Consider the following 24456-nt stretch of genomic DNA (forward strand, 5'->3'; position numbering starts at 1 on the left):
GTTTTTCTTTCCATGCAGGGTACTCAACTGGCTTGGTATTCTCAGGCATATTCATTGTAGGGGGAGGACCTTAAACTTCATGGGGGTAGGCTGGTGGGCTCTCGAGCCCGACTTCCCAGCAGACCGCTACCCAGCCAATGCCTCCAAGCCACAGAGACCCTCCAGGCCCCCCCGGGGCGGGTGAGGACCACTGGCAAGTGTCCAGGCTGACGGAGGCACCAGGGCCGATGATGTGCAGCTTGTGTAGAGAGAGATCTGACAAGCCACCCTGGCAGTTGCTTAACCTTGACGATGCTCCCAGAGCAAATGTCGATGTTCACGGTGAGAAGGCAGCAAAAATGTACCCTATGGGGGCCGGTAGGTCACAAATAGGGACGAAGTGGATCCGATGTCATGTGATCGACAGTAGTCAGAGTTCCCACTGGAGACTGGCCCGTCTCTGGACATTCCGCTTCAATCCATGTCAAGAGGATACGACTGTGGGCCACAGGTGGTCCTGGGCTCCCTGCTGGGAGGCTATACTGGGCTCAGGAAGAATCTGGCTTTGAGTCCTGCCTTCACCATGTCCTGGTGCCTCTGCTTGAGTTAAGACTACCTTAACCTCACTGAGCTGAGCTTTAATTTCTACATCTGTACCGTTGGCTAATAACCCTCCAGGGTTGTATGCGTCAAAAACCAAAGGATATAATGGGATGATTCGGTAGTACATGAATGAATTCCTTTGGCTTCTTGAAACCGTAAGCTTTCCTAGGAATACCTTGAAATTTCACACATAACTAGCTACCTATCAGAGCTGCTGAGGAGGTGAGGTGAGAGCAGTTGACCTTGACCTGTACCTAGGAGTCACTGACACTTGAAAACTGAACAAAAAGAAGGCAGAGCATCTCTGAAATTTCAGTGCAGTTCAGTGGGGAAAGATTGTTTTTTAACAATCATTCGGTGTGCATGACAACCTATAAAGGAAGTTGTCTGTTGTGTAAAATGAGGAAGCAGGGAGAATACAGAGGTATTTAATCCACCTTGGTGGATTGGCTGCTCCTGCCACAGGGCCTTTGCACTGGCTGCTCTTCTGCCTGGAAACTCTTCCATCACATACCTGAATCCGTGCCCCCTTCAGGCCTCTGTTCAAACTCTACCTTCTCAGAAAGGCCTTCCCCGGTCAATCCTATGTAAGAACCCCTCACACACTCTCTCTCCTTTATCTTGCTTCATCTTCCTTCATAGTTAATGTCCCTATCCGGGACATGTGCATGCATGAGTGTACCTACACACACACACACACACACACACACACACACACACACGTTTTCTTGTCAGTGTGTTGTCTCCCAACACTGGAATGTAAGCTTCCTGAGGGTGAGACTGCATGTCTTTTGCTCATGACTATATCCTCAGCATCCAGAACAGGAACAAGTCTACAGTAGGAGTTCCAGAAGATGTGTTCAATAGTCGCTTCCAAGGTAGGTTTTTCCTATCGGAAGCTCCACGAGTCATGTTCTCACAGGCACCTACGAGCTACTGCTGAGTGTTAGCCTGTCCCCGCTCGAGAGAATGGTGGGGGTCAGGTTCTGATTCCACCACAGCCCACGAGGGACCAGAGCACGCACACAACTCCTAGTGTTTCTTTCAGAGCGCCTTCGGTCAACTGAAATTAGCAAATACGATCTTCCAGATCAGCTAGTCCACTTTAGAGATGAAACCCTGGCTGGTTAACATGTGCTTGCCCTGGTAGGGGCGGAGGAGGAACAAGAAGAAAACGTGCCTGGCAGGAAGGCTCCTTCCTCCACATGTGGAGACCCCCTCATTGGCCCCTCAAGGTTTCATGGAAGGAGAGGTATGAGGCAGGGCTCCCCTGGTCGGGGCACTCACTGAGCGGAGCGCCAAGGGGATCACTTCCTCCATCCTCCCTCCCCGTGCTCAGGATCCCCGGGGCAAAGGAGAGAGCAGGCTGTGTCTGCTGAAGGCCCAGGACACATCCTGGCCAAGGCTCTCTCAAGGGCTGTCTCTGGCTGAGTGCCACTGACCCTGTTAAAGAAAGCACCTTCTCTGCCCATGTCGGGACCACCCACCGAGCTGTGATTTGGTTACCCTTGGGCCAACTGTCCAGCCTGGTTGAGTCACCTGTGGGGTGGGGGTGGGGGGCAAGGGCAGAGTCTGGAGAGTTCCAGCTCAGATGTGCCCATCCCTCCTGGTGCTGGGCTTCCCACCCCCTTCTACCCCCAGCCCCCTCCTCCCTCCCCTTTCTCCTAGATTTAAGGGGCAGGGATTCTGAGCACTTGTCCACAATCTCCCAGGGTACGGCCTTTTTTCCGGACTTCAAAACAGAGAAAGAGTCATCTCAAAGTACAACAGGACACAAAGAACACCTGGCTCCGATGATTAATATTCATTTAGGTCTGTCTCCATTTGCAACTCCCAGGGGTCCGGGAGCAGCACAGTTACGAGCATTGGATTCAAACCCATCATCAGGGCCATTACATCCAGGAGCGCACGGCTGCTTTAGGGAACCTGCAGCGCTGTCTGAGTCTGCCCAGGAGCACAGAAGCCCAGCCAGGAGCACTACCCTTCTCGGGAGGGACTCAGGAGGCCCCCATGGCTGCCTTGCCCTGCCCTCTCACCAGAGCCCCGGGTGGGCTCATGAGGGGCCACTTGGAGCTCCGCCTTAGCAGCCCAGCAGTTCCTAGGTGATCCCCACCCTCACTCCATGTGGCCTTCTCCCTGGATGAGGCGAGCCACACAGCTGTTCCCTGCACCCCCTGGAGCGGCCTCCCTCTCTCACCCACTGAGCAAAGGCACCGGAGGGGTCAACAGTGACCTCGTTGCACAGACCAGCCTCATGGGCTCCAACTTCTTTCAAAGAAAATGGGTGCGTGTCTGAAATATTTCATAATTTTAAAAACGTCATTGCTACCTTGGGTTCTTAAACTGGTTTTAGTCGCTGCTCATTCGAGACACAGCTCACAAAGCTGAAGCCTCACCCTTAGGTTGATAAAGACACTGGAGAGGATTTCTGTGCCCCAAGGACAGACAAGATACAGCAGGGGCCCCGTTCACGCCTCTGAGTCTGCATACTCAAACACTAGGTGCTGGTGATAAAAAGAGAAAAAGACAGTGCCTGCCCTGGGGGGGTGGGGGGGCTGCTCTACTGAAAGTGTGAAGTTTGGTGGGAGGCGTCTCCCCCCTCCCCACCATATATAATTCAAATTGCGATGCCGTAAAATAACAAATAACAAAATATAATTCTCTGCTACAAATCAAATAGGTTCTTGCATGGGACCTCTGGCTTTGCTAGATGCACGCTTTTCCTCAGTAATCCGGTGCTGATTAGACAGGGTTTCCTGAGGGCAAGACTGGGGCGGGGGTGGGGGGGTGGGGGGGTGGTTTGCAAGGTCCTGTGAATCGTAGCAGTTCATCTTACCTGGGGGCTGGCACGTTCGTGCTCCTTACCTCTTTGGGGAAATAGAGTTGAACTGCTTGTTCCTGAGTGGTTGGAGTTGATGTTGGAGGGGACTTGGGCTGAGAATCCCCCTTCCCATCAGAAGTCAATTTTTTTCTCATCTCTGGAGGTGCCGAGGGAACACGAGGAAGTGGGGAGTTGTAGATGGGCTCCTGTCTTTAACTCACCGCTCACTGGCGCGTCGCCTGGGCACCTCCTATCCAGGCATGACGTGGCTGGGCTCACCACTGAACGCTGCCACGGTTCAGTTTGAAGCAGGACCAGATTCAACATCTTTATCCACCCACCTGTTTTCCTACTTTTTGTGGCTTCATATCTTTTGAGTCTTGAAGGCTTTTGAACTATTCCGGTCTCCTCCCAAGGAGGCAGTACCTTAAGCTTTTATTAACTTACACTTTAGGTACAGTCACCCCAGCTGGGGTTGGAAGAAATAGCAGTGGGCACAAGACAGCCAATCTAACCCAAACTCCATCTCCAACTAGTTACCTTTCCCATTGGGGTTGGGGGGGGGGACCATGCAACACAGTTCTAAACTAATGAGACATAGAAGGAACTCTGCTGTGAGATTCTTGATCCTTTCTCCATTCTTCTTGCTGTGAATGAGAATTTGATGGCTGGTACTTCAGCAGCCATTTTGCGGTTGTGAGGGAGTGATCAAGCGAACCTCAGAGACTTTAGCCTTGACTTTTACAGCCCTGACCGCATGATGCTTCTGAATGAACACCAGCAGCAACTGCCTCTAGACATACTGAGAAAAATAAATGCCTATTTAAACCTCCATCATGTGGTTTCCATTAATTTTAACTGAAGCGTTACTGATGAATATACACAGACACCTGGTACACAGGAGAAGAGCTACTCCCATAGCCATGCTTGCCCATAGGAACCCCGAATTGCCAGTCCCACAGTAGCTTTTGGGTCTAGATCTGTTGGCTAAAGGACAGAGTCCTGAGTGACTCAGATCCCTACCTTCAGACACAGTTTCCAGACCAGCCTGGTATGCTGGGTGCCTGGGACACAGCTGGTGCCCAAAGATGTACTGCTCTGCAACGACACTAGGATGCTCATGGTTCAGTTTCTGAGCGATGCCCTGTTCAACAACCACTGTATCACTCACTTCCTCTTCTTGACGTTGTTGAAAGGAGGTATGTAGACCAGAGCGAAAATTCTTAAAAATCTTCTCTTCCTCTTATACTGACTTACTTCGCACCCTGGGGTTCATTTTCTCATGCCCAGATCTCTTGGAGTCGGTGGGGAGGGAGAGTCTACATTCACCGCTAAGTGTGGCTCTCATCCCTGTCCCCATAGGTCCGCTCTGTGTGCCCACAGTTCCCGGCAGGCAGGGGGATGACTGTGCCACACGGCAGAGCCAGAGTTCGCTCTGTAGAGGTAGGAGACGGGACAGTCAGGGTTCGCCTCCACGCAGGATGTGGGAGGAAGGACAGGAGCGACGAGAGGAGAGGAAGAGGGGACTCTGCTCTTCCACACTGTGGGCTTCTGTTTCCTTTCCCTTAAAACCAGGCATTAGGCTGGCTCCCACCGAAGGGCCCTCTCCGGGTTTCCAGTGCCTGCATTTATCTCAGGGGGGGGCCCTCCTCACCCGATCTCTTTTGTCTTGCCAGCTTCTCCAAGGAACTCTGAAGTCACGTGAGGAATGCATCTTGGAGAAGCACAGGGTGTTCGCGCTGGCCACTGGGCATGTTTGGAGAAGGCAGAGCTGGGATTTGGGACCGCGAGGTCTCCGGCTCCTCTCCGGCCTCCCGGGCACTTCCTGGTCTGTTGGTCTGTGGTGCCTGTAGACACTTGTCCTATCCACCGCTCTCTGGAGGAAGGTCGGGAAAAGTGACGGAGGCAGCGCGGCGCTGGCTTTGGTGCCGGACCCAGTGGAGCCGGGCCCAGTTACAGTGTGACTTAGGGCAAGTTCCTTAACTTCTCGGTTCTCGCCTGTCGAACGGAGGGGGCATGCGTATCTTGTGGCACTCTTGAGGAACACGACACGGAAGGGCACGGAGGGCAGCGCCGGGCACACGGTAAGCCTCTGTCGGGGCGAGCTAGGACTCGATGGACAGACCGCAGACTTGACCCCCACGCTTCCCTGCGGTCGGGGCTTCACCTCCCCAGCGAGCTTCTCCAGAGACGAGGGAGGGACGCTTTCCTGGCCGCGGCCCCGCGGGCCTGCAGGGAAGGAAGTTCAACGGGAGCCGAGTGGGCCGAGCATCTGACAGGCCAGAGGTAGGAAATCTCTTTTAAGAAACAAAAGAGCCACATTTTGAAGGCTTACTACGCAAGCCCTAATCCCCAGAAGGGAAAATGCTGTGTAAAAAAGCATTTTAGAAAAGCCATAAGGTGGTCCGTGGGGCCTTGTTTAACTCACCGATCTATCTTGATTACGCTATCTAATCCAACTTGTCAAAATTTCCCGAAGACCATTTAGGAGGAAAATAATAGACGGGAGGAGGGCCAAAGGGGGTCCTTCTGTGACAACTGGGAGTGAAGACACCCCAGGCCTGGCCCCCTGAGGTCAGCGGTGTCCGGGTCACGCATTCATGCCCTCGTCATCAGTGTACCAGGTGCCAGCCAGGGGACAAGGCAGACTGGCACTGGCCCTCACAGAGCTCACATTCCCACGAGAGGAAATGTAATGAGGGAACAGATGCCAAGACCCTCGTTAATCAATGCTATAGGGGGATAACAGGGTGATAGGTAGATAGAGCTGGGGGGGGGGTGGCTCAAACTACTTAAAATAGTGGGGGAGGGGGTGGCTTTCCGAAGGGGTGTCCCCTGAAGAACCAAGACCTAGAAGAGAACAGGAAGTGACCTTGGGAAAATTAGGGGAAGAACTTTCCAGGCCCAGCAAATGGCAAGTGCCAAGGCCCAGAGGCAGGAACAAGCCCCGGGGGGCTGAGGCAGAGACCGGAGGCTGATAGATGAGCACTTCTCTTCCAGGGGACAGTGTCCCTTCGGGGACGGGCTCTGGACCGTGATCACCCTCCCCTCTTCCTCACGCATCCTCAGCCCCTCCCTCTGTACAGGGTCTTTCCCTCTGTATCTAATTGTCCTCAAATATCCCACACCCAGAAAAGCAGAAACCATGGCCAAATCACTTCACTTTTGCCTCTGCTCTATTTCCCTTCCCCTTATGGCCACACTTCTTGAAAATATCGCCTCGGGGCGCCTGGGTGGCTCAAGTTGGTTAAGCCCCCGACTTTGGCCCAGGTCACGATCTGTGAGTTTGAGCCCCTACGTCAGGCTCTGTGCTGACATCTCATTGCCTGGAGCCTGCTTCAGATTCTGTGTCTCCCTCTCTTTCTGTTTTTCCCCCACTCATGCTCTATCTCTCTCCCTCTCAAAAATAAACACTAAAAAAAAAAAAAATAGATCAAAAGAAAATGTCGCCCACCCCCCGGATCTCTGTTCTCCCCTCCCCTCCGGTGCCCTCCAGGCCAGGAGGCAAGGAATGGACAGCATGGCTGCATCTGACAGGTGCCTCGAAGGCTCGCCTTCTCATCCTCTCACCTTCTGGCGTGTTCCCTCTGACCACGGCTCAAATGCCCCCACTCGTATCCAGCACTCTTACCAGAGTGCATCGTCGTGTAGGAGGCTTGTGTAGTCTCGGCCACCACTGGCTGGTCAGTTCCGTGATGGGGACGCGTACCCTAGTCTCTCGCTTCGTTCCTGGCCCACAGTCGGCGCTCCACAAATGTTTGTTAAATGAATTGATGGGAGTCCGGCTGTCAGCTTTAGGAGCTTGCCTTACATTGGAAGAGACGAGTTGTAAACGCACCGCTACAAATATAACGCTTAGTGTCAGAAGTGGTCCATCTTCCACAGGCGCCTGCGGGGCACAGAGCAGGAACCCCAGCGCACGAGCTGGACTTGTTCCGGGAGCGATGCGCCCGTTCCCAGGCGAAGCTGCCCGGGGGTGGCAGGGCACCAGACCTTCCCTGGGCCACACGGCACTGGCAGCTGCTTGATGGCTCTGTCGGCACTTCGAACGTACGTGTATCTGTGTGTGTGTGAATAAATACACCCCTTGACGGTTCTATGGGACACGGGAGTGGGGACGGCCCGATGGCACAGCCCATCTGCTGCTCAGGCACCGACAGATTCACCCGTGCGTCTTCCCTTCGGGGTCGGTCCATGTCTATGAAAAGTAAAGGCCACGTCCCAGGCAGGCTGGGAGCCGTTGTCCTGCCCCAGATCTGCCTGGCTTTGCCGCTCCTTGTGGGTGCTCTCACTTCTCTGTGCTCGGGTCCCTCTCGGGTCCCTCGTCTGTACAGTGAGGCAGTCAGACTACTGCCGGTGCGGCTGTGCTGAGCATTAAGTGAACTCACATGGGGGATACAGGTCAGCCTAGAATGGTGGCCAGCCCATAGAAAGCCCTAGGAAGCACCAAGTGCTGGCTGTGATCGTGCTTCTAGTACCTTTGTGGTTCTTCCTGAGCCACAAACGCTTCGCTATGGGACTGGGGAAATGCAGGCTGGTGGCTTCCTGGGCGCCGTGGATTAGAAACGGGTGCCCATGGAAGGTATGGTTGCCAGAGGTAGCAAATAAAAATAAAGGGCACTCAGCATTCAGCTAAATTTTAGTCTCAAATAAATGGCAGCTAATTTTTTAGTACATACGTGGATGTATGTATATACACACATATACACACATACGTACACACATGTATACACACACACACACATCCCATGCAATATTTGAGACATATTTACACTGCAAAAGCCACACTCCTGGCAAGGTTTGCTCGGGGCATTGCCCCCTGACCTAGTCGTCTGCAGTTGGCCCAAGTTGAGGAGCAGATAGGAGCCAGGAAATAACCTCAAGCCCACCCCAGAGTCTCTTAAGTGCTGCTTCTTGGGCTCTGGCCTCGGCCAGGACCCTTCACCGTGTCCCCCAGTGCCCAGAGCTACCAGAAGAAACCGTGGTGACTCTCCAGCTGACCAAAGTTGCGGAGGGCCTGAGGCCCGTGGGGGGTGAATAGAGGGGCCCTGGCTCCAATCCTCAGCATTTCCTGCTCACGTTTCCCTGGGGGGCTGCGGACTTCACCACCGGGGAACCAGTCCTCCGAATTCTCTGTCCCGGGAGCCGCCTTCAGAGTGGAGTGACCCTGGAGAATGGCCGTCTGCACCTGCACGAAGCCATCACCAGCCATGCCACACTGGCAGGTCCCGCGAGCCTCGATGGCTGTGGTGAGGCGAGGCCCGGGGACCCCGGGTCGGAGATTCTAATCTGGGACTTCGGGCTCCTGCATGTAGACTGCAGCTTGACTCACTGAAATTGTACTTATTCTCCCTGGATTTTCCCATTTCCCATTGCAGCCTGGAGGTCTCGGAAGTTGCTCAAAGCACCTGCTTTGCGTGCTGTGGTGGGTGATTAAACACGTGATGAGCCTGTGCCATTGAGGTGCCAAAAGAAGGAGTTGCCCCAGAATGGACTGGGCCCAAGTGGGGAGCTGGGAGCTCTCTGGTGAAAGCAACCTGGGATGATAGCCAGTGCTTAGAGGGGCTCTCTGGCTTCTTCCCGAAGGTTCCTGGGCCCTAAGAGTGACGTGGGCCTGGAGGGATCATGAGGGCAGGGAAACGGTGTATCAGTAGTAAATAGTACTGGCAGATCAACAACAATAACAGCAATGTCAGTTGAGTGCTCTGTCCTACACGCCTTATTTGTCCACTGTGTCTTTGTGGCAGCCACTCCTGTCTCCCCTTGGGAAAGCTGAGGGGCCGTCCCCCAGAAGGTCTTCTCTGAAGCCTCAGCTCTTGTGAGACCCTGGGTGACAGGAGAGGCTGTTCCAATGACTGAGGGCAAATTGATTCAGGCTGGAGGAGACGGCGACTTGAACTTGAATTAGAGTCAATGTAAGAAAAAAACCATGACATTCTGAAATTCAAACTCTCCATGCATATTCAGTAGGGACACTCCTTTTGACTCCACTTTGCCCCAGCCTGACCTGGAGGGAGACCCTCTGGAAGCAGAACTGCTCCTTCCTCCCTCCCAGGGGGGTGGCTGGGAGGGGCGCTGTGTGCCTTAGCCCTTGTCATCCGTGGAGCCATCCCTGGCCTGGGGTGAGGGGGGTGGCTGCCTCATGGGCCAGCACCAGGTATGAGCCCTTGCCCCAAGCTGCACCTCCCCCCAGGATGGCTCTGGCACAGTGTCTCTAAGGCCACTAGGGGCAATGTCAGCCTGCGTTTTCCAGGGCCAGCCACCGCTCCCTGCCCTCGAGCATCTCCAGGAGCTTTCCAAAGCGCGCAGATTCTGATGGAAATACTGGAGAGTCTCACGCAGCGGGTCTGGGGCGGAGCTCCAGGAACTGTGTTTGGGAAAAACACCTCCAACTGGTTCTGATGAGCAGTGGGTTTGGGAGAAACTGATCAGGCCCACCTTCTACCAGTTCAGACTGCCCCTCCCCAGTCCAGCCCCTGGCCCACTGGTCATCCAGCCTCAGCTTGAATACTTCCCATATCAGGGAGCTCACTGCTTCACAGGCTCAGCTGTCAGATGTTCTGAATGCTCAAAATTTATTTCTTTAAAAAAGTTTTTGCTTTTTTTGAGAGAGAGATTGAGTGTGTGGGGGAGAGGGCAAAGGGAGAGGGAAAGAGAACATCTTAAGCAGAAATTACACCCTCCAACAGCAGCAGTCTTCTTAACTACACTGCCTCCCTGTACCTTGGGGCAGTGATAGGATGTCACATACCTCATGATACCGTACAGGGGGGGCTGCAAGGACAGTTATTTTACATGTTACCTGTTAGACCACCCTTTGCCAATAACCACCGCCATTTATGGACTGGGCTCCCATAGGATGGCCCTGGGCTGAGCATGTGACATCTCTTATTCCAGGCAATCCTCAAGGCAACCTGCAAGCTAGCCATGTAAAGCTCCATGTTACAAATGAAAGAAGTGAGGCTCAGAGAGGTTCAGCAAGTCATCCAAAATCATGCAGCCATGACAAGAGAGCAGGGTTGAGACTTGGATCTGTATAAGCCTATGCCACTATCTTACCTTTCAGAAAATGCAACCTGGCTCACTGTATATTTGAGCCCTTAAAACAATTTTTTTAAATGTTTATTTACTTTTAAGAGACAAAAACAGAGAGAGAGAGAGAGACAGAGTGCGAGTGGAGGAGGGGCAGAGAGAGAGAGGGTGACACAGAATCTGAAGCAGGCTCCAGGCTCTGGGCTGTCAGCACAGAGTCCGTTGAGCCCTTTTTAAAATGAGCTTCAATATGATAAAGTTGCAGTGAGCCTTGCTGTGTTTGGACTTCGTGCAAGGCTCAGAGACATGCTTTTTCTCCCTTAGGGTGTGTGAAGGACGTGCCTTCTCAATCCACTGTGCAAACTGGGCAGTTGAGGCACAGACTCGGGAGCCCACAGGCCGGGCAAGGATGGGAGACTAGAAGTCACCCCCTGCAGTGGCAGGGGGCATGGGAAGGCCAGGGAGAAAGAGGGCATCAGAGGGAGAATGCCCACAGAGGGCAGGTCCCCTTGCAGCTCAGCCCTCGAGAGCTCCTGGCACCTGGGCCAGCCACCCCCCACTCTGTGCCCTGTTTAGGGATACCCTGTGTCGGGGCTGGGCCAGCCCCGTGCTGTCCTCGCCACGGACCAGCCCCCATGCCCTCCTCCCCGGCCTCTCCTGACCATGCGCACCCAAGGCGCTCACGTGCACCTCTGAACTCCCCTGCAATTACAATTTCAATAATTCATTTGGCAATTAATCATACCCTGCCTTGTGACACCTCCTCTATTCCGTGTTGAGCTGTTATTTAGAAGTGCAATTGTTTCACTTCCCAGGAGCTGCATATGCTGCCTCGCTACTCTAGTTGGGGTTTTGTTGTTTATTTCCTGGCAGCCAATCAAAGCAGGAGGAGCAGCTGGAGGCCCACGCTAGGGGTGGCTGGGGGTGCTCACCCAACAGGCAGCCGTCGGGAGGGTCAGGGGCCCTTTGGACAGGTCGGGAGGGTCAGGGGCCCATTGGACAACAGCGTCTTGGAGAGCTGGCCCACCACACTCCTCAGCCTCCTTCCCTCCCGGTTCCCTGCTTATGAAACATCTCTGGGTACAAACAGTCCCGGGGATTTTCCACGCATTTGTACAGTCTCCTTGACTGCGGTACATTTCCTGTGGGCAGGGACCATTCATTCTATTTTCACGGAGTCTGCTTAACATGATGTGGCAAACTCTGAAATTAGAGAGAGCAGTCCCAGATTAGAGTCTTGGCCCTGCCACCCCCTAGCTGGAAGCCCGGGGAAGCCATTTTGCTTCTCTTGGCCTCAGTTTCCCCATTGCTAAAACAGGGGGTCAAATGTCTCTCTCATGAGACTGGCGTGGGAATCATGAAACAAACACACAGTCTCTCTGTAGATTCTGGGCGCCTTACAAACATCAACCTCTCTATCTTCACAAAAACTCTTTGAAGTAAATTCTTCATTATCTCCATTTTACACAGAGATTCAGGGGCAAGGAGCAGAAGCATGGAGGGGGTGCTCTAAGAAACACAGGGGGGCGCCCCAGGAATAACCACGAAGGCATGAGTTCATGCCTCCGGGTGTCTGGGTGTGGATGAGGGAACGGTGGTTGGAGGGACAGGTGTATGGGAGCAGAGACTGGCTGTGGAGGGCAGCGGTGGGGGGGTGTCTCTGAATGTTCCCCAGAAGTTTCCAGGCTTCAGGTCTGACTTGAGTAGTGGAGAGTGGCATCCGGGAATGTTCTGGGCTTAAATGCACTCCAAGATCAACGAATTTGCTTGAGATGAACTTGACCAGGGAGGAGAGGAGTAGAGTTCTGGGGATGTGGCTGAAGAGGGTTCTTTGGAGCTCATTGCTTTTTGAGCCCCAGATCCTCCCAGAGCCAAGTACTGGAAGGGGCCACCGTGATATAACGCAGGCCTGATCTGTGCACTCTGTGCATAATGAGGTGTGGGGGCTGCACGAGCAAGAAGAGGGCCTTCTTTTGCCTGCAAGAGACCCCGTTGCTTTAGATGCTCTCCTGGTACCAAGGCCAGCTTGGGAGCTGCGTCCCCACGTCTGCTCTGCCCTCGGGATCAGAAGTGCTGCATCTTCCCCTCCCCAAATGCAGCAAGGGAACCAGACAAGCAGACACGGACCGTCACCACCTGCCAGATGCTAGACAGGAGCAGATGGGCTCTCAGAGGACGAAGAGAAGGGGTTAAGAGGAGGAGAGGGCCTGAGGGAGAGGAAGAGGGGAGAGGAGAGGGTGAGGAGGAAAGGGTCTGGGGGAAAAGGGAGGGAGAGGGTGGGAGAGGTTGGGGGGAAGACAGGGGTAGAAGGAGAGAGAGGGAGGGGAGCTATAGGGTAAAAGAGGGAGGAAAACACAACCCCTTGTCTTCTAGGGGCTTACAGTCAGGTGGGGGCAGTGAAGTTCAAGCACCTGGAGCCGCCTCTGAGCCTCTGGAAGAAAACACTGCACAGCCCACCCCGCCCCCCGCCCCCCTCCATGACTGAGAAGCACCTAACAGGTAGGCAGGCTCTGGAGAAGGCAGGAGGCTGGACTCAGGAGGAAGCCAGGGGACCGTATGTGTTTAGAGCCTCTTGCCCTCCAAGAAAGTGAGGCCTCACATCCGAGGTGCGGTCCAGTCAGGGGCGAGGGGCCCTGAGGCTTAGGCGGCCCCAGTGCCCACCCAGGGTCAAGGGTCACCGCCTCCCAGAAGATGAGCTATTATTCTCTAGGGTCTTCCACTGACTGGCTGGCGATCCCAGAAACCGGCAGAACTTTCCCGAGCTTGTCTCCGCCTAACTCAAGGGCCATCGTGGAGACTGTACGAGGTGGTGAACGGGAAATGCTTTATATAAGTGGAAACCTTAATGTCCCCGCACGCGGCTCTAAGATGCTCAGCCTCTGCCGGGTGCGCATCCTCCCAGCGTGCATCTCCAGCCTGGGCCTCTCCTGACCCGCCATCTCCACTGGGACGGCCACCGCACCTTTCCTTTCTCTGTCGTTCGTGGGTTACGTTAGTTTCAGGTGTACCTACAACTCGGTGATGGGACGAGTTGATACGTTGCGCTGTGCTCACCACAAGGGTAGCTGCCATCTGTCCCGCTACAGCCCTATTACGATACCGTCCCCGTGACGGTTACCCATCCAGTTACCCGTTCGGTGACTGGAAGCCTGCGTCTCCCACTCCCCTTTAGCCATTGTGGCCCCCCACCCCCAGCCCCGCTCTGGCCACTCCAGTTTGTTCTCTGTACTTATAGGTCTGGCTCCGTTTCCAACAATCATCTTAATGTACTCAAAATTAGCCCCCTAATATCTTTCTCCAAACCTGCCCTACCTCCTAGTTGCTAAGGCCAAATCCATAGAAATGTCACTGACTCCTTTTTTTTTTTTTTTTTTTTTTTTGCACCCTGTATCTGAACCACCAGCAAATCCTATTGGCTCCGACCTTTCAAATACATCCGGAACAGTCACTGTCACGGCCACCATGGCCTGTGCTGCCGTCGGCTCTTCCCCAGGCTTCTGGCGTAGCTTCCCAGCTCGTCCCCCACCCATCCCTGCCTCCTTGTATGTATTCTGTGCAGCAGATGCCGGTTTAAAACACACACTGGTTCACGGGCCTCCTGGAAGAGTCCGATGGCCCCGCTGCACTAGGGGTGACAGCCAGTCATTAGAGCAGCCCACGGGCCTCTGTCTCCTCTGCGCCTCGCCTCCTACTATGCGGCTTCGGGCACACAGGCCTCCCTGCTCTGCCTTGGATACAGCAGGCGCCCCCACCTCAGGCCTTTGCACTCGCCCCACAGTTTCTGGATCGCCCCGGCCCAGACACCTGCATGGCTTGGGTTCTCACTCTCAAGTAGCATTTAAACTTTCTCTACTGCCCCCCATCCCCAGGGTTCCCCATCCTCTCTGTTTTAGTTTTCTTCAGAGCGCTGAGCACTTCTAATGGATTATATGATTTATTTATTCCCTCCCTCCACCTCGTCCATCCCATAAGGCTTAAGAAATTTGTTCCCCACCCCCACTCCCCTACCCCCACCCCTGCACCGCCCACTGCCGTATCCCTGGTTTTTAGAACTGTGTCTGGCATGTAGGTGGGCTTTCGGGACATGCTTGAATGAATGAATGAATGAATGATGGGTGATGGAGCCACCCCACCCCCACCCCAGCCACACTGGAGGAGGGGGGCGGTGTGAAGGCACTGCAGGCCTGGGGAGGGAGGGCAGTTTGGCTACATTAAAAGCCTGCTTGCTGCTGCTAAAACCCTGAGGTCTTTCTGTCACGGTCTTTATCAAAAGGCCACATCTTTCCCCTTCCAGCACAATCAGTTCAAAATCAGTCAACTAGAACATCTCTCTTGCCCTAAGAGCCTCGTTCCTTCGGGCAGATGCTGGCAAGGCCGACTGTCCCTCGAGCCTGGACGGTCTGCACTCTTGCTTGAGGCTGGAGGCTTGGGAGGCCGGGGACATTTTCCTGTTTCGGTGGGAGCATAGAGCAGCGATGTCTGTCCCTCTGGCAGGGCCGGCCTCAGCCGCCAGCACTGAAAGCGGGGGTCCTGAGGCGGCTCGGGCGGTAGGCAGAGGCCAGCTGCAGAACGGGCCTCACGGATGGCTCCGGGGGACCTGAGAGGGCGGTGAGACAGGGGGACACGGAGATGTCTGCCCTACGCAGGTAAGGCAGCGATAAATTGGGGCCATCTGTGCTGTTGTTAGACATTCTAAGTGGAGAGCCAGACTCCCAGAACAAAGAAAACAGCTCTTCAAAGAGACAGGGAGGGGGGGAGGGAGGGAGGGAGGAAGAAAAACACAAACACGGCAGCAAGCAGCCCGCGCGTGCACACCCCTCATCTAATCATAAAAACATATTCCAAACAGGTTCCAGAGCTGTCCTTGGAAGGGATGTTTGAGATATATATATATATATATATATATATATATATATATATATTTCCCTGAAATTCTAACTGTCAGATCTCTCAGGAAATGGCTCTGCTTGAACAGACTTTCACGGACCTTCATTTCATGAATGTTGAAAATGGAATTTCGATAAGACAAAGGCAAACACAACCGGTGACAATTGCTCTTGGAGGCCCTTCTGGATTTTCTCTTCCTCCGGATCCCCCCACCCTCCCACTGCTCCCTCACCCCCGCCCCCTGCCCCGACATCAGCTGTGTTTCCCTCATCCCCCAGGGACCACCGTGGCTTCTGGAAGCTCAGGGGGCTTTCATTACGTGGGCTCAGGGCCATGAGGCGGGAGGGAGACTGAAGACCGGCCCAAGCTCAGAAGCGGGAGGAGAGCCGGAGGGCTGTCTTGCTCGGCCCCTAACCACATGGGGCCTCAGCCTTCTCATCCATACAATGGGAATGATGTGCCCACTGCACAGGGCTGTGGTGAGGATTTGAGGCACGGGAGGATGTCCTGGAGAAAGGCTCTGAGGACTCTCTTCCTGAGCTTGGAGGTACCCCAGAAGGCTCCCCAGCCAGCCTTTGGTACTTGGGCCACAGTCCCCTGGGGTCACTGCTATTCCCTCTTAAAATTTCTGTTGCTCTCGACTTCTAAATGAAGAAGAGGCGGACTTGGAGGCAGAGAGCATAGGGGGATGAGGTGAAGGAGTTTGGGGCTGTTGACACGGAGGGAAGACACGGGAACAGATGTGTATTAAGAGGCTCCTCTGTGTCAGACACTGAGTGTGGTACCTTACGAAGTCTTACTCATCCCTCCAAACGTCCCTGCCGGGAAGTCGACGCTATCCCCCCATATTCCAGAAAGGCGAGCCAAAGCTCAGGCCGGAAAGGATTTGCCTAGAACGACAGAGCTAGGGGTCTATTCGGGTCCTGCTCCCGTTGAACTGGAAGGTCATCCGCATGCTTGTCTTCCCCTGACTGCTGTGTGACGTCAGGCACATCGCCTCCCGTCTCTGGGCTTTCTTCCCCACACATGTAGAGCAAGAGGGGTGGACTAGAGTTGTGAAGCCCAGGTGTAAGGCTTTATTATGGGGCAGAGTACGTATTGTCAAGACATTCATGGCCCATCCCTGAGGGAGGGTTCTGACTTCTGCTGCACTGAGGCAGGCTGGTCCCTCAGGCAGCGAAATGTAGTGGAAACGACGTGTGCTGGGTCCAAGCAGATGCCTGAAGCGCCCCGTGACAGCTCCCACCATTGCCTCTTCCTCGGCCGGGTGGGACTGCTGTCCGTCAGCCTTGGTCCTGGAGTGAAGGCGACATGGAACCGAGCTCTGCAGACCCCCCATGAATGTGAGTGTGAGAAAGACCGAACTCTTGGCTGCTGTAAACCATGCGGATTCGGGGTCGTTTGTTACCACCTCTGGACTCAGCTTTAATTGAAAGGTACAGCGAGGAAAGGAGAAGGGGGAGAGGGAAGATCACATCCTGGGGACTGATTCTGCCCCTCTCTGAGAAAACGAGGAGTCTGTCAAGGGACCAGGAAGTGCCCGAGAGTTCCCCTGAGGTGTCAATGGCTCACTGACTTACCTGAACTCCTACTGATCCTCCAGAACAGGATGCACCAATGCTGGGGGTGGTGAGGGATGCTAATGTCCTCAGAACAATGGTAAGATGGTCGACATCCGCCAATCAGGTAAGAAAAGAGGAAAGGAATAGACGAGAAGTACATACCGAGGAGGATATTATAAGATGTTTCTTCTGTTTCTGTTTTCTTTTTTAAGTGTATTTATTCTGAGAGACAGAGAGAGAGTGTGAGCAGGGGAGGTGCAGAGAGAGAGAGAGAGAGAGAATCCCAAGCAGGCCGCACATTGTCATCGTGGGCCCAACATGGGGCTCGAACCCACGAACCGTGAGATCATGACCTGAGCCAAAACCAAGAGTCGGACGCTCAACTGACCGAGCCACCCGGGCGTCCCTCTTCTGTTTCTAACAGGAAACACTACTTCTAGGGCAGCAGAGACTCTTGATGCTTGTTGAGGACAGCCTTCCTATTTGACAGGTGAGTGCTGAGGATCCAGGGTGCTAAGTGACCTCTGAGGGATCACACTGTGAGCTAGTGTCAGAGTTGAGACCTGGGCCCGGGGCCTGAAGAGTGCTAGCCTGGGTTGGACCTTCCTGTTTCCTTTCAGTGACTAACAGTAAAAATTCTCCCAAAGGCAAGGGCAAGTTCACTTGAAGGCCGGCAAGGAAGGTGGCAGCTGGGGAGCGGGCGCCCCCTGCCCACTGGGAAAGCGAAGGCACGGGCAGGCGGATCAGGAACAGGCCACCAGTTCCTCCGGCAGGTGAGCGTGAGGACTTACGAGGGCGCGCGCCCCGGGAGGAGAAAGGACAAGACCGACTAACAACGGCACAGCCACCCCGTGTTGAGGGCCTCGTATGCACAGGCTTCGGATCACACACTTACCATATGTCATCTCATGTCGATCCCGTGGCACAGTCGCAAGATTCCTGTTTATTAGAGGAGCCCCTCGAGGCTCAGAGGAGTCAAACAATTTGCCGAGATCTCACCGCTCATAAGTGGCAGAACTGGGCTTTGCACCCCGTCAGTATGACCTTGCTGAGGGAGGCGGTGGAGAGAGGCTGGGGGCAGAGGGCCAGCAGAGGGAAACGGGAAGTGGTTGCTCACGCCCAGCCCAGCCCAGCCCTGGTGACCCTAACTCCGAATGGTTGCCAGACCCTCAGCCGGCAGCTTCCAGCCGAGACCTCCCAGAGCTAAGCGGGAAAGGCTCCAGGCCATGGCCAGACCAGCCTGGGTCCCTTTGTCATATTACCTTGTGTGGCATGGCGGCACCCCACCTACCTAGCAGCGGCTAAGGAATGAGTCAGGGCTGCTGGTGTGCTCTTGGCTGTGTGGAAAGATCCATAGATCCTGGTAACCCCTGAGCCACCTGCTCGGGACAGATTTCAGCCTCTGGATCCACCAGTACAGGGTTCTAGCAGGGAGGGCTTGGGCCACGGGAGAGCTCGACAGAAACTGGCTTTGGCCCAATGCACGTTTGTGGCTGGACATCTCCTCCCAACTAATAAACAAACAATCATTATTTTTCTCTGGCCAAATGGAAGCTAGCCTCAGAGAGCTCAGCAAGAGAGCAATAATGGGTTATTGACAGACAGGGAGAGCTTAATAGGCCACAGACCGATGAGGATCTGAGATTGATGAGGGCTGTGCTGTCGATTATCGGAACCCCTTCCAGCCTTCCCCGAGGGGCTCCCCACTCTCTGTTTTCTGTCCCGGGCAGGACCCTGGCAGCTCTCTCAGCAATTAGCTGGGCGGTGGGGAGGGCTGGGCCCCATTCTCCCAGGTTCGGAGGGGAAGGAATGTATTCGTAATTGTGAGGAGTGTGATGGCTATCAAAAGTCCACGGCTTCAGCCACCAATGCCGGGCACCTCAGGCTTGTGAGGCCTGGGCCCTGGCTGCCAGGACACATGTCACAGCAGAGTCCTCTCTCTGCTTCCCACCGGAAAACTGAAGGACATCTAATGGCTCTCCCAGGGAGGGAGAAAAAAGAACGAAGTGCTTTTGAGCCTCACGCTAGACAAGTCCATCCACTGGTCACTTGTTCTCTTCCATCTGTGTTTTGGTCCCAGCCATCAGTGGTCATTAATAAATCATAAAGGTGGTTGAACTTCACAGTTCTGACACTTTGCAGCAGGTTGAACCTCACGACTTGAACAGTTTGATGACACCTCAATTTGTAGACTCTTGCGAGTTAGACCCACAGGTCCCCTGCCCTGACCTGTGTCCCTCCACGTGGTTCTTTGCCTGAAGGCATCATCATCAGAATCGCTGCCCAACTCCTAAGTCTTGTCCCAATTTCACGTTCTGCCCCAGAGTAGGACTTCTTACCAGTCTCGTTCCCAAACCCGAGATCCTGGGTACAGTTTGAGAAACTGACAAAGAGGTCGAGAGTCTGGCCAAGGCTTGGCAGTCCTTCCTTATGTCCAGTTCTTGCCCTGGGCTCTTGCCTTGATTCCTAGATGCCACTGGGATGCTCAGCAGGTGACCTGGTCTGTGATGCACGTGGCTGTGCGGGCAGGGAAGCTGTAGACAGAATCGGTGCCTTTGGGTACAGCCACGGCTACATCCGGCACGAAGACAAATGCCAACTGAGTGTTTAAGCTTTGGGGACCAAAGTACAAATAAAAGAACAATTAGCACACTTCTGACTGCTCTTACCCATGGTGCCCAAGAGGCCCAGACGCAAAGTGCCCGCGTCACACACAGGCCACCCTCCTCACCAGATACAGGGAACGTGATTGAGCAGGACATCCAGATGTTTGTGAGTCAAGTCAGGGCCGCAGGAGAGAGCTGTGACCGAATCGAACCCACTTAACGTTTCCAGGCATGTCCCTCTCTGCAGTTATTGTCTTATCAAAGATTTATATCTGTCTCATAAGCATCATTCAATCCTTGGTCTCTCGTGAGGCCTGAAGCCAAGAATTGACATTTCTTCAATGTAAATAGGAAATATTACAGAATGAGTTGAGATCAGTTTTTTAAAAAATTGCTTTCTTGACTTTTAACCCTGCAGTCTTGCTGACTATTTAATTCTACCCACAGTGGCTCAGGAACAAGCCTGTGATTTCTGTAACGTGACACTGGGTCTCGAAGCTGACAGTCCACCCCTCCAAATAGGAGCTCAAGTCTGCGGGTCCAAGTCACGAAATGAACCCCAAAGTTCCAAGAGGGCGGGAGGCTGGGCCTCGAGGGAGGCGCGTGGCCGTGGGCATGTGCGGTGGCCCTGGCCTGGGAATGGGTCGTCTGCATGAATCGAAGGCCTTTCCCGGGGAAGCGGAGTTAGTGACGGGAGCTGAGTGCATGGGCCGACCTGCAGGCACGTATTAAACCCGCGACGTCTCCAAGATCGTGCCTCGCAATTGCTTTCCGTCCTTTATCGAGCAGCTGCTCTGTGTTGTTTTAGAAACATTAGCTCTTCAGATGCTCACAGCTGCTGGACTGATGAGCCCCCAGTTGCAAGGCAAACACGGAGACATCTGGAGGTGAAGGGTCTTGCTGAGGCCACAGGGCTCCACAGTCACCTTGACTGTGGTCCGGGAGCTGATCCTGGGGAACAAAAGCCCTCATGTGCCCACTGACAGCCTGGCCATGTGCTGGTTTTCACATCTGCGGTGGGGAGCTAGATCTAGGAGGTAGGGACTGAGTGAGGGTAGAGTGTGTGTGCGTGCGTGTGTGTGCGCATGTGTGTGTGTGCGTGCGTGTGCGTGTGTACAGCAGGCACACTTAGCTTCCCCGCAGACAAGCTCACCCAGGTTACCTTCAATACAGAGCCGGCCTGGCACACTTCAGGCATCATTCGAACGGCAGGCGCTCCTCTCCGGGCTCGTTGGCAGAAATGTGCAAAGCGGGAGGCAGCTACCAACAGACCTGAGGAAATGACGTCGGTTTCCTTGCTTTTCCGAGGATGTCCCCCTTTCCTAGTCAGGCTCCACTTCCCCGAATCAAATCACTACGGTGTTGGGGTTTCTAGGCCTCCCGGAAGGAGAGAGCACTGCCCGCCGGCCTCTGTGTCAGGCCCGTTGGCCTTCGAAGGCGCCTCCCGACCTGGTGTGCCGCCGGGTGCCGAGCAGAAGCTCCGAGAACAGTCACGGGAGCAGTGAGCATTCAGCCGTCCGGCCGGGGCCTTGCCTTCCCCGTCCCCCAGCTTCTGTCCCCCACGCTCCGGGACAGTGACTGGATTTTCTGTTTGCTTGCTTCCTCCCCGCTCCCGGGCTCTGCAGCAGAGCCGAGCAGCACGGTGAGCCATGCGTGGCCGTGGGGGAGGCGGCGTGTGGCGGCCCTGGGCCCCGCTCGGCGCCCATACTTCTTAGGGCTCTGGGCTAAGGGCTGCTTCCAGGACTGCTGACTGAAGGGGCTATTTCTGGGTCGGAGGACAGAGCTCCCGAGGCCGACTGGGAGGGTATTTATAGAGTCAACCTTGGAGAACAGGGATGCTCACATCCCTGGAACCTTCCCTCGGTTAGAAGTTTCTAAAGATAGAGCCGGGTGGCATCTGGAGTGAGCCAAGGCACACTAATTCCTTTTAAATCCACCAAGAACGTTCTCCGAATAAATGCTGACCGGTTTTCTCGGGGTTGACTTTTTCCTTTCCCCTCAGCGCTCTGCTGGATCCTGCCTCTTGGCTTGTGTCGTTGGTGGGGAACTGTCCACTGCCAGGGAAACTGAGGGAGCAAGCAGGAAGCGACTTGCTGGGGTAACGTGACATCTCTGTGACGGTGCCCCACCGAGGACTGGACTCAGCAGCAGGGGAAGAGAGGGGACGGGCAGTTCACCTTTTTTTGTCATTTGTCAGCCCTGTGCCAGGTGACACAGGCACTATGGCAACCCATCCCTGCACTGCCTCTGGGAAGTAGGTGTTATAACACCCATTTTACAGATGAAGAAACCGAGGCTCAGGGACTTGCCTCAAATTGCTCTAAATTGGTGAAATTAAGGCACTCTTCACCCAGCTCAGCCTAAGACACTGGGGAGGAAGGCAGGACACGAGCGACATTTGTCTCCAAATTTCAGATGTGCAGTCAGGTCCATGAATCCCGAAGCTCGTGGGTTTTAAGGCTGTCCTTAGTGACTACTCTGCCCTCTCATCTTTTGCCCTGAAATGAGAACAATTTTTGCACACCAGGCCTGGCCAGGCCCAGCTTCTAGGGAGTGGCAGTCTCCACCTTTTTCCAAACTGTGGGACCCCTTCAGCTGCCTTATGAAATGCCCCCGTCCCCACTCCTGTCCATCCCCCCTTGACAAAAAGGGGATGTAAAATGAGTAGAAGGATATTTGTTGACACGGAGCTCTATCTGCCCCCGCCTCCTGGCAATCCTGGAATTTAAGCGTTTTCTCTCCTGCCCATGGATGAGGGAAGGAGGGCTTGGAGAGGTTAAGTAACTTGCTCAGCATCCCGCAGACCGCGAGAGGCCCAGCCCGGATGCCGACCTCTGGACCATCCGCCTCGGTTGGCGCCCATTGACTTTCTGGCTCCAGCAGCATCTGCCACAGAGATTGGATTCAGTAGCTGCCTGGCTGGTTTGGTATTTTCGCCGATTCTCAATCGACCGCTCCACGTCTGACAGCATCGTCTGTGCAGTGGGTAATGGGATCTGATGGTGAAGGTGACCCTTGCTCAGCCCAGCCACAGCCCATCCGTCTGGATTCCAAGCACAGGCTGCCTTCCAGCTCAGGCCGGGTGGTGGCGGGGGCGGGGGGCGGTGGGGGCGGCTGGAGGCCTGCTTCTCTCGCAGGCCTGGGGGGACTTCTCTTCAGCCTTCACATTCAACCTCCATGTGACTTCTCTGCACTTCTGGGAAGTCAGGAGGGAGAGGCCAGGGCACCAGCACCACCCAAGACAAAGGGAACTTGGGGTCTGTAGCGTTCTGGCTGAGAATGTTCCAATGTTTCCCTTCTGATGACTTAAACTCTGCTCATCCTTAGGGGCCTGCGTGAGGCTCCCTCCTTCTGGAAAACTCCTCATTTCTCTACCCACCAGGGCACCTGTTGTGTGCTCCACACATTCTGGAACTACAAAATCAGTGAACCTCAGAGAACACAGTTATCCGCCTGGCCGACTCTGGAATTCCTTCCCATCATCCCTACAGTGTCCTCCCTGCCTCCTTACTTCTCAAAGCAGCCATTCCTTGATGAGACAGCACTAAGCATTTGAACATTTTCTCTCTTCGAGCAGAAATATGCCTCTGGTGGCCCATCACTGAGCCCTGCCCTCTGGATTTGGCCCACTGGCAGCCTCCAGATCTTTAAAGAAAACTCTTAGGGCCCCTCCAGGCCTTCTCTTCCTCAAACAAGACCGGAAGATCCTCAGCAAAACCCAAGAAACGTCCTTCCTAGAAGCGGCGGCTTCAGAGGGCAGTGCCGAACGAGGCCGTTTGCAGGTGCATCGGGGCACAGCTATTCAAAAGGTTTAAATGACATCATTTTATCAGCAACTCACAGACACTAGCATAGTCCCATTAGCACTGAAAAAATTACCGAGTTTCATTAAAAGCAAGATCAAGCTTAGAGATATACAAATTTACCAACCGTCGTTGAAAAAAACCCTTTCTCGCTAAGAGTGTTACATCTGCTGGCTGCAGGCTTGTCAGAGCACGGGGCTCGAGCGGCCTGTTCTGCGGCAGAGGCCGGGGTCTGCGTGAAGGTCTCTGCAGAGCTACCCAGAGGCCGGGCAGGATTGGCGGGCACATGCTGTTTGGCCTTGCAGGGAGAAGCTGGTGTGGGAGCAAGGCAGGGTTGACGGGGGTGGGGGGAGGCGTGGGCGTGGGAGGGAGGGTTGTGGGGGCCCTGCTGCCAGCGCCCCCTCTGGCCGCCACAGTTAAGCCCCAGCCCCTCTCGGGGAGCGGGGACTCCTCGGTCCCCGGGTTATAAAGGAAGGACTGAGCTCAGTGAGAGGGAAACACAACAGCAGGTCTGTTTCCTCCAAACCCACGCTCCTCTCTTCCACCGCGGCCCTCGCTGGTTCATTCTCTGTTTCGCGCGTGAACGTCTCAGGTCCCTGGGAGGTAGCCTAATGTCTGAGGCCCGGACTGTGCCCGTCACTCCTCCCACCCTCGGCACCCACTACCGCACGGGGCGGGTGAACCGGGGGCGCTTGGGGAACTGCAGTGGTGCTGAGCACCTTATGACCCCGGGGACCGTGTTCCTTACTCATCCTGCTGTCTGTGGCTGCAGGTACCCGTCCCCGCGCCCAGGTGCCCAGGCCTCCACAGTGGGCATAAAATGTCCCTGTCCCCTTCCCCAGTGATCCAACTTAACAAAGGGAGGCTAAGCCTACCCCCCACCCACTCCTCAGGGACTTGAGAGGAGGCTCTTTGAAGAACGGTACTAGGTATAGTGATATCGTTCTTATTAAGAGTCAGAGTAATAGTCTTAGCAGCCACTGGATTTGCTGGGTCCCCATCATCCCCTCAACTTGGCCCTGGCCCCAAGGCTGAGACCCCTAGTGCTCGCTGTGCCCTCTGCTTTTGGAAATGAGCCAGATGGTTCAGGAACATCTCTGGTCGTGATCAAAGGTCACAGGAGGAAACAGGTTTAACACTCCGCTCCATTGTCCTGCGCGCTG

At 54.7% G+C, this 24456-nt stretch overlaps 1 protein-coding gene across 3 annotated transcripts; it reads right to left on the bottom strand.

The window, feature by feature from the left end:
- Positions 1–15943: 15943 nt before the first annotated feature.
- Positions 15944–21299, bottom strand: LOC106967959 (uncharacterized). 3 transcript variants are annotated; one of them, XM_053209223.1, is made up of 4 exons: positions 20653–21299; positions 17780–20441; positions 16903–16997; positions 15944–16745 (listed from the first exon to the last, which is right to left on the bottom strand). In XM_053209223.1, the coding sequence occupies exons 2-4, from the start codon at positions 17787–17789 to the stop codon at positions 16227–16229; spliced, it is 624 nt and encodes a 207-aa protein (XP_053065198.1). In that variant the 5' UTR covers positions 17790–20441; positions 20653–21299; the 3' UTR covers positions 15944–16226. The 3 variants fall into 3 exon arrangements, with proteins under 3 accessions (XP_053065198.1, XP_053065199.1, XP_053065200.1); XM_053209224.1 differs by having other exon boundaries at positions 17780–19496; positions 20653–21288; XM_053209225.1 differs by having other exon boundaries at positions 15944–16646; positions 17780–21298.
- Positions 21300–24456: the final 3157 nt, after the last annotated feature.

Source organism: Acinonyx jubatus, chromosome E4 (genome assembly GCF_027475565.1).
Source record: "Acinonyx jubatus isolate Ajub_Pintada_27869175 chromosome E4, VMU_Ajub_asm_v1.0, whole genome shotgun sequence".
NCBI lineage: Eukaryota > Metazoa > Chordata > Mammalia > Carnivora > Felidae > Acinonyx > Acinonyx jubatus.

Bases quoted from the DNA above. Each gene is read 5' to 3' on its own strand.
- LOC106967959 (XM_053209223.1), bottom strand. The intron at 16,746-16,902 runs GTAAGTCAGTGA...TTTCAATTAAAG, and splicing joins GAGGATCAGTAGGAGTTCAG to CTGAGTCCAGAGGTGGTAAC.